Source organism: Saccostrea echinata, unplaced genomic scaffold (genome assembly GCF_033153115.1).
Source record: "Saccostrea echinata isolate AGI-Se365-2 ecotype Australia unplaced genomic scaffold, CSIRO_AGI_Sech_v1 ptg000073l, whole genome shotgun sequence".
Classification (NCBI taxonomy): domain Eukaryota; kingdom Metazoa; phylum Mollusca; class Bivalvia; order Ostreida; family Ostreidae; genus Saccostrea; species Saccostrea echinata.
In genome coordinates, this window is record NW_026889822.1 from 190,044 (window position 1) to 202,774 (window position 12,731).

General features: G+C 31.5%; 1 protein-coding gene across 1 annotated transcript; it reads left to right on the forward strand.

Moving 5' to 3' along the window:
• The first annotated feature begins 2,325 nt into the window (after positions 1-2,325).
• On the forward strand, positions 2,326-12,267 carry LOC133176322 (nucleolar protein 58-like). The gene is made up of 7 exons (XM_061311452.1): positions 2,326-2,506; positions 7,196-7,311; positions 8,025-8,108; positions 8,302-8,355; positions 10,697-10,747; positions 11,846-11,911; positions 12,178-12,267. The coding sequence occupies exons 1-7, from the start codon at positions 2,344-2,346 to the stop codon at positions 12,265-12,267; spliced, it is 624 nt and encodes a 207-aa protein (XP_061167436.1). The 5' UTR covers positions 2,326-2,343.
• The last annotated feature ends 464 nt before the right edge of the window (positions 12,268-12,731 follow it).

Below are 12,731 nucleotides of genomic sequence, written 5' to 3' on the forward strand. Positions count from 1 at the left end.
TTGGCACGATAAAGATCCCTCACTGCTCAATGGCCCTGAGTGCCGAGTAAAGGTCAAAATTTGAAGCCCTTCACCGGTATATGGTGACGTCTCTATATGAGTGAAAAATTCTCGAATGGGACGTAAAACAATATACAATCAATCAATCAATCATGATATTTACACCCATGGGAGAGGTGGAATTTCTCTTATAACATTACATTTGTTATAGATTGCTGTAAAGTATATTTTGGAAAAAAAAAATTAGTATTTTCTTGAATTAACACTTTTTAATATTAAGGATACTACAACACTCTTTCATTTTTTTGGGATGGTGTAATTCGATAGTATAGAGACTAGGGATGTGCGATTTTATCGGTATACCGGTATATCGCGATTTTTTATTGCGTGATACGTATCGTGATACGGAGACTAAAATACCGGTATTTGGTACATAACTATAAATTCCAGAAATTATTCATATATTTGTTCAAACTATTGAATGACAATTACAGGAAGTGTAAAAAAATGTTGAAAACAGTTAAACAACGGCATCCAAACATGCTTTTTTTCAAGATTTTTCCTATGTATTCCAATGTAAAACTTTCATTGTTCTTTGTAGCCCTACCCTGACCCGGGGGATCATGATTTTAAAAAATTAACTTGAATCTTCACTACCTGAAGATGTTTCCACATAAGTTTCATCTTTCTTGGCCTAGTAGTTCTGGATAAGAAGATTTTTCCAATCTATTTTCTGTGACATAAGAATAAATTTACATGCTAAATGAGGCACCAATGTGACTGACAAACCCACCAATCAGCTAAATGAGTTGCATTATGAGTTACTACAAAAAATACTACATGTATGCAGTGTTCGAAATAACAGTGCACCCCTCCCGAGACGCACAAATTTTGCCATGGGCGAACAGATCTGCACTACGGCTGTATCAATATATATATACGTATCGATATTCAAGAATGTATCGTATCGAAAAAAATAACTTCCAATTCGTATCAGGCAGGCAGTTTTTCTTATAATTCTGTGAAAAAGTTGGGAATTTCAATCACCAAAGATTATATCTATCCTTTTTTTAATTAAAACTGATCAATAATTACATAAACATGATGGAGATAGGACATAACAAATAAGTACATGTATTACAAAATACATGGACAACTATATTTTAACATGTTGGTTTTACAGTCATTAATAAGTTTGAATTTGAAGTGTATTTTGTAATGATAGTGATCAGAGAAGAACTTAGAAGTGGGTTATAAAACACTGAGTTTTTAAAAAATATATACATTAAAAGATTTACAAGACTTTTTTGATAGACTTATTAAAGAATCCAATATATTGCATAAAAATTGTATCGTATTGTATCGAAAAATTTTGGTCAATACTCGTGACTATTCCCTCGTCCAAAACAACCGAGTCTGAAGTGAATGTATGATATACCAAATAACATAGTTAGAATAATCTAACTGTGTCTCGGGACAGGCCCTTAGGACATTTATCATTTTAATGATAGAACATTCTATGTAGTGTAGACTTTGTATGCAGCATTTCAACATACTATCTAACACAGAAAATTGTTTGTTAATGTGAGTATGAGAAATCCTAACTATAGTACCCTTTCTTCGTATTTTTCCAAAACATTAAAATAATTACAAGTTGACTTTCCCGCAGCAATTTGAAATTGCCTCCTAAATTTGCCTGGTCCATGTGTTTGTAGTAAAATATAAATATGAAGTAGACCATCAAGCCTTTCCGCTCATTCATTTTAATAGGGATTTTTAAGAAGTTTTTTTTCATTTTGGTAGTCGTATAAACAGCTGCACTTTTAAATACGTCTAACAAATATATTTTGCATGAATGCTATTAGTACGCGACAGAATATTCTTTCGTATATACAGTGTATAAACAGTATCGTGCAATTAACACGATAAAGAATGCAAGTACATATACAAGATACATAAAGAATATAAATAATTTGTTTAAAACATAATACTTACCATTAGAAGTCTACACAAGTCTTCGAAATCAATCGGCAAAATTCAATGTTGATGAACACAGCTGGCTTCTTCAAAATTCAAATTTTCGTGTAACCTCGTATCTTTCCGCCACCACTTCCGGTTTTCTTAAAGTCGTCATTTTATTCTTTTATTTTGAGTGCAACACATATCTAACAAAAAAGTTTTTATTTTTGCTAACAAAGAAATAATATCAACACAAACTATTTGTAAATAAATCTATTGAATTTCATTCGGTACATTTCGCTTTTGACGGAAACAATCGAAACAATCTAATTGGTCTAAGAAGTCACGTGGTATTTGGTACTGAAAACAGGGGAGACGAAGAAGATGAAGAAGTTTGCGGTTATCAACTTTGTGAAGGAGAAAAACGTCGGGGTTGCACCTTGTGACTGGTTAGATCGTGACTGTGACGTTAATGAAACAGTTATTGTCAATTGGGAAGAGGGAAAGAAGAAATCACCGTATGATGTAGTGGTCCTGGGATTTTCAGGTCGGTGCATATTATCCCCCTTAGACGCCATTTTGGATGTTCAAATCCATTAATTAAAATTTTGATAAGTATCACAGTATTTTTGATAATTTGAGAAGAAATTAAACAGTTTTTTCAGGGCTTTTTACAGTTATATTTATACAAATGTGTATTTCTCTATTATTATACATGTATCTATACATCTGACCAAGTCTGGCCCCGATCAAGACAAGTAATGAAGCATTAAGGTCAGACGACACGTTCCTCAAAAACATATAACTTTTCCCAATATTTTGTGATTGAAATATTGCTACTTTAAGAAGTTCCCTCACAAGAAATTGGGATACATTACCAGGCATTTGTGCAAGATTCTGTAGATGGTATTTCCAATATAATCCTATACTAGAAATCACTTGAACTGCTGATGTTACTTTTTTGGTGGTATTACAACATGTACAAAGGTATTCAAAACAGATATACGAGGAATGTGTCGTCTGACCTTAAGATGTTGAATATCTTGAAGTCTCTCGAATATACACCTAAAAAGTTGAAATTATGTTAAATATAAGCACATGACGAAAATTTGTTCTGTTATCAAAATGATTGGGAGTTGCACTTATTTGAAATTTTTGACTTCTCGGATGTTGATATGTCTGACAGTAGATTTTGTTTAAAGACAGATATTTTTAATCGATCCTATTTTGTAATTGAATTGTTATGGGTACCTATGAAATAGTATAGTCATGTTAGTGGTAAAAAAGAGAGACCTGATTTTAAATTTCCTAATAGGTCTTGCACAATCTCTTGAATTAGCTATATAGCTTGATTTTGCTCCATTGATTGAAATAGTTATATAGCTTTATTGAGCCCTTACTATTAATAGGTAGCAGTTTTCAAAGGTCCATCTGATGAGATTTGTTGTACTAAAATGACTGCAATATAAATTATAAGTGAAAGTAAAAGGGAAAAAAAATCTAGCAATATCGCTGAAAATTCATTGCGCACACAGCGCTATCAATGGTTGATTGTAACAATTTTCACTTCAGTGTGACTATGACGCACACCCTTCCCAATTTGTAAATGATCCCAATTTAAAGTGTTATTTTTTTATGTAAGTGTAAAATGCTCTAAGAAAATCTCAGAGTGTAGTGTACATGTCAAAATTAAGAAGAGACCTTTCAGCTGTACTCAAGGTAATTATCTCTTAAAGCAGCATAAGCCAATTACCCAGAGAAAATTTGTTTAAACAACATGTTTCATTGTAAAACCTGCAATGTTTACATATAGATTTATTTTGTTTTTGATTAATTATTTACCCTAAAATGCTATAAACTAAAAATAAAATTAAAAAAAAAAAACAGGGTTCAAAATTCACTTTATGTAACTTGCAAAATGTGAGTTAAAATATCCCAATTGCGAGTTAAAAAATTTGATAACTTGCCAAAGATTGCAAGTTGATTTGTGACATTGTAACTTTTCCTGCAAAAAAAGTCCGTTCCTTCCCATTTTCAGTTTTGTTTGCTACTGTTTACATTTCCGCCATTTTTAATTACCAGCATGGCGAATCAGAATGCGAAAGTTACCATGCTTTGAAAACGACAGGTGGAGGTGCTTATGGTAATATATTGAAAAGCACCAGCGATGATATTCATGTGCTTTAAAAAAGAAGTTGAGAATGGTCAACATGATTAAGCACCCTTTCAGTGTTGTACATTCATCACCTATTTTTACTGATTTATTTACTTGGAAACATATTATTATTAAATTGCAAAATGAAACTCCAAAACTAAAATCTGGAGAACAACTTATTTATTTATTTATTTTGTTACCAGGGTATTTATTTTTTAATTGTGAATTCTTTATAATGTATACAACACTTAAAAGCAATCAGTGTTTGTAATTGTTTATAATTTTGTTCAAATATCTATTGATTTAATCACATATATAAATCTTTTTCTTTTCACAACATCATTTCTAATGAAGCCATTCTGTAATTTTGCGATCTTTCTGGCTTTGTACAAGCAAATTCGCTACATATCCGATGATGAGTCTCGGAGATAAATTTTGCAGATTCTGATATTTGGATATTAAATCTTGATTTATTTTAATAAACTACAGAAGTTTTGCTGGCTTAACCTGAAATTTATTACTTTCCTGTTTGGGTAAGTTTATCATGAAAACTATTTTTCCCGAAATGTCATTTCACTTGCCCCGGCACTGGGAAAGTGAAATTCTAGACCCCGGCTGCAAATCAATAGCTTGAGTAAAAAACAGTGAGACTGCAGTTGAACATGTATTTTGTGTATTTTACAGAAGTTAATTTATCTTTAATCGGGTTTTATCCATTTATAATGATTTCTAGGTAATAAGTCACATCTAATGTTATATAGGGAAAAATCAGTAGAGGTATAATAAACTTAATTAATGATGATAGTATTTACACTCTGGATTGCGGTTTGACTGTTTGATACATATTCATCTTGTCGTTTTAGGTTAACTTTATTTACATTATTTTTTAATGATGTATTTCATTTAATAGATCAGTAATGAAAAGATTGATTGATTGATTGATTAGGGTTTAACGCCGAGTCAGCAATATTTCAGCCATATTTCGGCGGAAAATTAATTCTGTATGATCGGTTTTGAAAGATTTTTGGTTTCTCTGGCGGCCCCCAGTGAGCCTACTCTTTTCCGAAAACCAGAAAAACGATCTTTTGCGTGCCAAGGGGGTTGCAATCCTTGACACGGGGCACCATTTAACGTCCCATCCGACGGACTTAAAAATTTAAAAATATTTTAAAAGTTTAAAATAAATCTCTCTCTATGTTTATCAAAAAATAATTACATTGTGTACCTTTAGATTTTACTGTAAAAATCAGTTTCATGTAAATAATCTAAAATTGTATTAACATTAACATTTGTAAACAGTTCACGCATCGTTCGTACATTATTGAAAAGTCTACTTCGAATAGGCGAAAAATCAGAACATTCTAAAAGAATATGATTTATAGTAAGCGGACAGTCACAGGATATACATTCTGGCTGAAGTTCTCGATTTAATAAGTATGCATGTGTTATTTTAGAATGACCTATACGTATTCTTGAAATAATCACTTCGTCCTGACGTTTCAGGCCGAAGTTAGATGATATGTTAACTTTGTTTTCTATTGCATATAGTTTACTTGTATCACAAAATTCCCAATATATCTGCCAAAGAGAATTTACATAACGTTTCACAATATATTTTAGGTCAGTATAAGGGATTTTAAAAATGGTAATTTCGTACTGAAGTGCCAATTTTGCAGCACTATCAGCCTTAGTGTTTCCAATGATGCCAATATGACTTGGAATCCAACAAAAGTCAACTACTTTACCTTGTTGAGTGAAATGATAGAACTGAACTAATATATCTAAAATGTATGGTTGATCGATATTCATATTTTGTATAGATTGCAAGCAAGAAAGCGAGTCCGAAAATATTGTAAAAGAGTTGTCATTAGAAGATTTAATATATTCAAATGCAAGCTGTATGGCTTTTGCCTCTGCTGTAAATATTGTAGCTTCATTTGGAAGCCTGAAAGAGAAAACATTATTTTTATTCACTGCAGCCGCTGCTACTTTATTTTTGTCTTTAGAACCATCTGTATAAATTTCGACTGTAGAATGTTTAGATTGTTTTATTTCGGCTAATTTTTGTTTAAAAACAAGAGAATTGGTTTCTGATTTCTTAAATTCAGTTAAAGATGTGTCTACATTTGGTTTAATTAATTTCCATGGCGGTATTTCAGAGAAACTTGTAGGTTTTATAATGTCCAAAGGTAAGTCAGAATCCCTGATATGTTTCCTAGATCTTAGACCAATAGGTTTTATACATGTTTTACTTTTATCATATAAATTTTCGTACTGCGGATGAAAAACACAATCATAAGCAGGATTATTAATATTTGCCTTCAATTTGAGAATATACTGTAAGGTAAGTTTGATTCTTCTTAAGTCCAGCGGTGGCTCATTTGCTTCAACGTATAGACTATTTACAGGGCTTAAACTTTATGTTTTCCAATGTTTCCCTGTTTAGGCCAAAATAAAAGTCTTGTTTCCTGCTACCTGACCGACCCTATTTTTTTGCACCATAAAAAGTTTTTTTTAGCTTTGGAAGAAAAAAAAATCGGAAATTTCTGGACTTTCATCATTCTGTCCCCGTAATCGGTTTCAGTGTTAACACAAAACAAGCATTTCATGAAATTTTAAGTTTTAAATATAGGGACTTTCATTAAATACCACTTGAGTTGTGCAGCAAAAGACATGAAATTTAATTTTAAAAGACAATATTGACCTGTGACATGTTTAATTTTATCTTGTATTAGTTCATATCCAAAAAATGCTGTCAGAAAAAATAAAATAATGAAATAAAATAATTTCTCTACCTACCTACCCTATTTTTTTCAGGCGGGTAGCAGGAAACAAGACTACTGTTATTTTTTTTTTTTTTTTGGCCTTAGAGGAAATGAGTTAAGTTTTTTGCAGGATGGGAAATTGGTTCTGGTAATCATTCCCCTAGTGCTATTTCTGGGCAACCCTTATTCTATATAACTTAATAAAGCTATAAAACTACATGAACTAATTCAAGCTATGTAGCTAAATCAAGAGAATGTGCTGGACCTGCTTAAAACAATGCCCTGTTTATTGAAGTATATATGTATTAACTGACAGATGACAGAGAAGATGCAGAATCAATGATGGATAGATATATTGAGACTGGGCGCTTAACAGAGAAAAGGAAAATGTCAGTGGGATTTACTGACCTCAGTGATTCATCAGATGATGAGGTATTAATATATATTTGCTTTTAAAATATAAGTATAAACACTTCAAAGATGACTATAAGAACATATAACTAAATCTGTATTGTGTGGGTTGGCTTCATTAAAAACTTATTATATATTCCCCCTCCCCCTTCCAAAGGAGAGGGGGGTATACTGTTTTACCCTTGTTTGTGTGTCTGTAACAAATTTTTGTCACAGTTTTCTCAGCAACTACTTATTGCAGATGCTTGAAATTTGAGCACACTCTTTGTTCAGGCATGCCATTTGATGGGATTCATTTTTGTATAAAATCCATGTCAACTTCCTGTTAATCCGTACATCTGTCAATACCAAATTTCCGTCACAGTGACAATAACTACTCATGCATCGCAGATGCTTGAAATTTTGGCCCAATCTTTGTTTAGGCATGCCATAGGGTGGGATTCATTTTTCGAATCTGATGTCAACTTCCTGTTTTATGGATGGTATCTGTCCCTATCAAATTTCCGTCACAGTTTCCTCAGCAACTACTCATTGAAGATGCTTGAAATTTTAGCACACTCTTTCTTTTGGGTGGCAAGTCATACGGTGGGATTTATTTTTGTGTGAATTGGATTTCAACATGAGGGGGTATATTCACTTCAGAGTGGGGGGTATTAGTAGAGAGCATTCACTCACAGACTTCTTGTTATGACTCTTTTGTTTGTGTATTTTTTTAACAATACTCTAATTTTCAGCTGTTGAAAGAAAAACAGAAGAGGATGAGAATCAGCTATGCTGCAGGACAGAAGAAAATGAAAGAAAAATACCTGGAAATAAAGGTATTTGACTTTTCTTTTGCTTATGAACATAAATATCTTCCTTAGAATTTCCTAGAATTCTCTGAGTCCTAGACTTGAGCATTAAAAACTTTTGGAACTCCTGTTTTTTGTGTTATAATTTGATTTTACTCCATTTACTCTCACAGCCTACCAATATCTGTCAAAAATTTAATCTATAAAACTTTACTTTTAGGAGAAAGAAGACCGACAACAAACAGATGAAAGTACTTCAAGCACCACTGGACAGGTAATTATTGCAATTAATTTACTATGTATTTAAAATATATGCATGCAATTAAATCATGTGTCATTGCTTAAAACAAGATTGTTATGATATCTAGGAACATTATTATTTTTATGTTGTAATAAGCTTTATATTGGTTCATCTGTGCCATGTGTCATAGATTAAGGATAAATAACACAAATCTTTTTTCTCCCCAAAATTCAAATATGTGCCTCTCTCACTTTATAAGTGAAATTAGTTTAGGCCATATTTTAAAAAAAAATTCAAATATTATTTTGTCAATCTTTATAAGATTTAGTATAACAAATGTAGCCCTTCAGTGCTCCAAATTGTGACTAAAGTGGTGGCATTTGCAACCAAAAAATCAATTTTGCGACTAGAAGTTAAAACTCGCATTTTGCGACTGAGAAACTTTGGACTGGCGATTGTCCATTTTTATGATCGGGATCGAGATAACTTTTTTCAAGATTCTCTATCAAGAAAATGTTTGAAGACCTAAAACTTTGTAAAGCATCACAAAGACTGAAATTACATAATGCTGTGACAGCATGTTGTATAGAACGGCTGCTAAATATTGTAGACTTTTTAAAAACCCAACCTCAGGGTTGGCAAAAAAGTGGGAAATACTCATATCTCACAGGACAGTGAGTCATAACAAGAAGCTTTACAGTTCTACTAAAGGTAATTCTCTCTCCAAGCATGATCACAAAATTATCCACAGTCAATTTGTTAATACAACATGTTTGATTGTAATAACTACAATGTTTATAGAAGAATTAAAACAAGTTTATTATGTTCTCAGATTCTAATTGATAAACTTTATAATTTTACTAAACTGAATAGAAACTTGAATCAGAAAACTTCAGTTTTGTTCTTAAAATACAATTACGAAAACATGTTCTGCTACATAAAGCTTATTGGTAAGGGATATACACTAAATATGTTAAATTGCAGTTAGAGACACATTCAGTTTTATTCACCTTCTGTTTTTTTTTTTTTTTTTTTTTTTTTTTTGATCATTTTATCTCTGAATTTTGTATTAGATTAGATAAATTTAAGAAATAAAAACCTTAAATTTTGTAATTCCCAGTTTAAAGAAAATTTGTAGTATTTACCGGGAAGGGAATATGGGTATTTATCATGGTAATTCCCACTGGTATTTCCTGGCCAACCCTACACAACCTAGTTATTAGAGCATATGTTCAATATTGCTTATGTATCATCATGTTTTGGCAATATTAACAGCAGCGTTTAATAGGTTAGGTACGTAGTAATAAATTAAACATAACTAACAGCTGACAAAGTCCAATCTCAAAGTTTCCACCAGATGCACACATCAGTCAAACTTGTAGCAATTCCATTTGATTTAACTTTTATTCTAGAATACTTGTGTTCACTTGTGTTCTTTTCTGTACACGTGGTTTTATGTAATAATATTTCACAATTGGTTCCTTGTTTAGTACCAACACAGTAATAAGTAATCATTGATTTAAAAGACAATATACATGTACATATTGATGAGTGAATGTTCTTTGCTTTTTTAATATACTTAATGTGATATTAACAAAATGTTTTCCCTTGGCGAGGCAAAAGTCTGTTGAGTGCGACCAGAAATTCTGAAATGGTGACCAAAAAAAAAATTTGGGTCACCATTTAGCAACCTGATAGTAAGTTTGACTTGGCGAACTGCCCTTGCATACTGTCAATCCTAAGATATATTGCTCTACAGGAAATCTTGCATTTGTGCGTAGTTGATATGCTTTTTTGTGAAGTCAATATGTTAATTAATCAACATCATTAAAATGCTATATATTTGTTCTACATCACTTGCTGATTAATTTGAATTTTAGATTGTATTTCCTCATCTTCACTTTAGGGCCATATCAGGGGTGAAACGATATGCCTCTTTCACGATACGATACATGTCGTGTAATTTTGTATCCGTTCAGTTATTTTCGATACGGTACATTTTGATATAAGGAAACAATGTTTTATGTTTTGTTTCACTGAATACTATCACTTAATCTACTCTCAAATTGGCTAGAAGAATTTGATTAGATTAAATGGACTGTTAAAAGATTATTTTACATACTATCAGTCCTCAAAAAGTTGTTTTTAAAATTTAACTATGCTGAGTATTGGTTTTACCTATGCCAAACCTGAATAAATAAAGATCCCAACTGAAAAATGAACCAAACCAAAGATGGAGATTTTTCACCCTGTATTAAACCGAGAAAAAAAAATAACGACGGCGAATCGATGCCGGGGGGAACTGTTTCAACCCTATTTCGGTAAGCCCATCATCAACAATGACGTTAACACAAATGTTTTATTTTATTTCTAGGAAAACAAGCAACAGAAAGAAGAAGACAACACCCAGAAGGAAAAAAAGCAGGTTAGACAATTTCATCTTTAATCCTCTATGATTTTAAAAATTTCTTGGATTTTTAAAATTTCCTGGTTTGCTTTACAACACAATGAAACAATTTTAGCATTACAACATGTACAAAGAAAAAATTGTCTGATTAAATTGAATGGAAGGTATTGAATTAAATGACATGGGCTAGAAATTATTATTATTTATTTATTTTTATATTTTTTTTTTTTCTTTTGGTTTACTGATCACTGGCTATTACATATTCGAAATAATCTGGGAGTCTAATGCCCAAGACCTGGTAAGGTTGCAGGTGGGCATGTAAAAAATGAAAAGTTGCATGCCCACCAGGATCTGTATATAATGTTTCTTTCCATTGAAGACTGGCTTTTGTGTAGACATATTGTATCCAGTGAATTGCCAGTCTATGCTTTTGGTTCTGTCATTTAATGTGTACATATTTCCCCCCTTTCCCTCTTTGATAATTTGTATTTTAGCATTTTTTTTAAATTGGAGAATAAGCTTAGAAAGTAGCAATACTTGTTTATTAAATTTAAATTTCTTCAAATAAAAGCATTGATTACCACATTGTTGTGAAGATTTATTGACCTTTCTTATCAGCCCTGTTTTTGCATGTTCGCAATAGTACCAAATAAATACATCAACAGCTGGTCCAGTGCTCCCACTGGAGCGAAAATTTTCGCCACTTTTCGCAAGAAAAGAATTGCATTCTTACATCTCATGTATTGACAACTGCATATATGCTATACACTCTATTAAAAGCTTTATTTCGAATTGTTTTTATCACAGACATTGTTTTAAAAATGTTGTGAAGATTAACTTAAATTTTTATTGGTCAACTGGTAACTGTCACTGTCCAGTGGGGATAGTTAGATATTTTAGAGGAAAAAAAAGCATTAAAAATCATACTACAATGATATCAGGTTTATATTTCAAATTTAATAAGCAAGTTTAAAAATCTCTACAAAGCACTACCCAAATCTAAAATATACAGGTCCCAGACCAGTGGGCTATAAATTATTTCAAGCTCTGATGGTATGATTATAAAAATCCTTAAAAATACATAATTCAGCAAAAACATATATGACACTTTTGCAGGACAAAGAATCACCCTCTAAAATCAAAGATATCCAGGAGGCTAGAAGTTATGATGAATGTCAGCAGGTACAAAAAGCTGTTAAACTTTCATGAATTGTCTTCAGCAATTGTTTCATTATAAACACGATGCAACAGTTCAATTGATATGTGTAATATTGTTAAAACATTATTCTTAAACATCAATGCTAAAATCATATGCTTGCAGCAAATTCAAAAAAGAGTCACATTTAGTCAAATGGAAAAAAATCAGTGTGTGTAATAAATTTGGTGAACTCAATCATAGTACCATATAGATCAAGAAAACAGTAAATACTGTATTGCTCTCTTTTTAGGTTGAAAAAACTTGTGAACAGACGCAAAGTGATGCTATTGAAGATGAAGAGACAAATGGTGATGCCAACAAAGAAAATGAACAGGTATAAATACCTTTAAAATGTAAGAGAAGAAAAATTTCACATACTTTGATCTATTTATGCTTTCAAAATTCAACTCTCATCACAAAATCTGTACAAAGGGCAGAGATTTTCAATTTTTTTAATCTTATCTTATTCCTAATCATGCCAACTTTGTTGTGAATTTTTGATTGGATGTGTCATTTATTGATAAGTACTGTATAAATACTTAATGATATTAAGTAGTATTATTAAGTAGTACATGTATACCATGTATACAGTTGTTATAATTTTTATTTTTATTTTCATAGACGATTTTCAAGATCAAGAAAATAACACACTCAGAGGTATGCCATATTAAAATCATTATAATCTCCAAGACTTTCAATAACACATTTTTTCAGCTTTGTTTTGTTTTTTTTTTTTGTTGTTGTTGTTGTTTTTTTCATACTGTAACATTCCTTGAAAATGAATAAGGCAAAATCAGTTGTGCA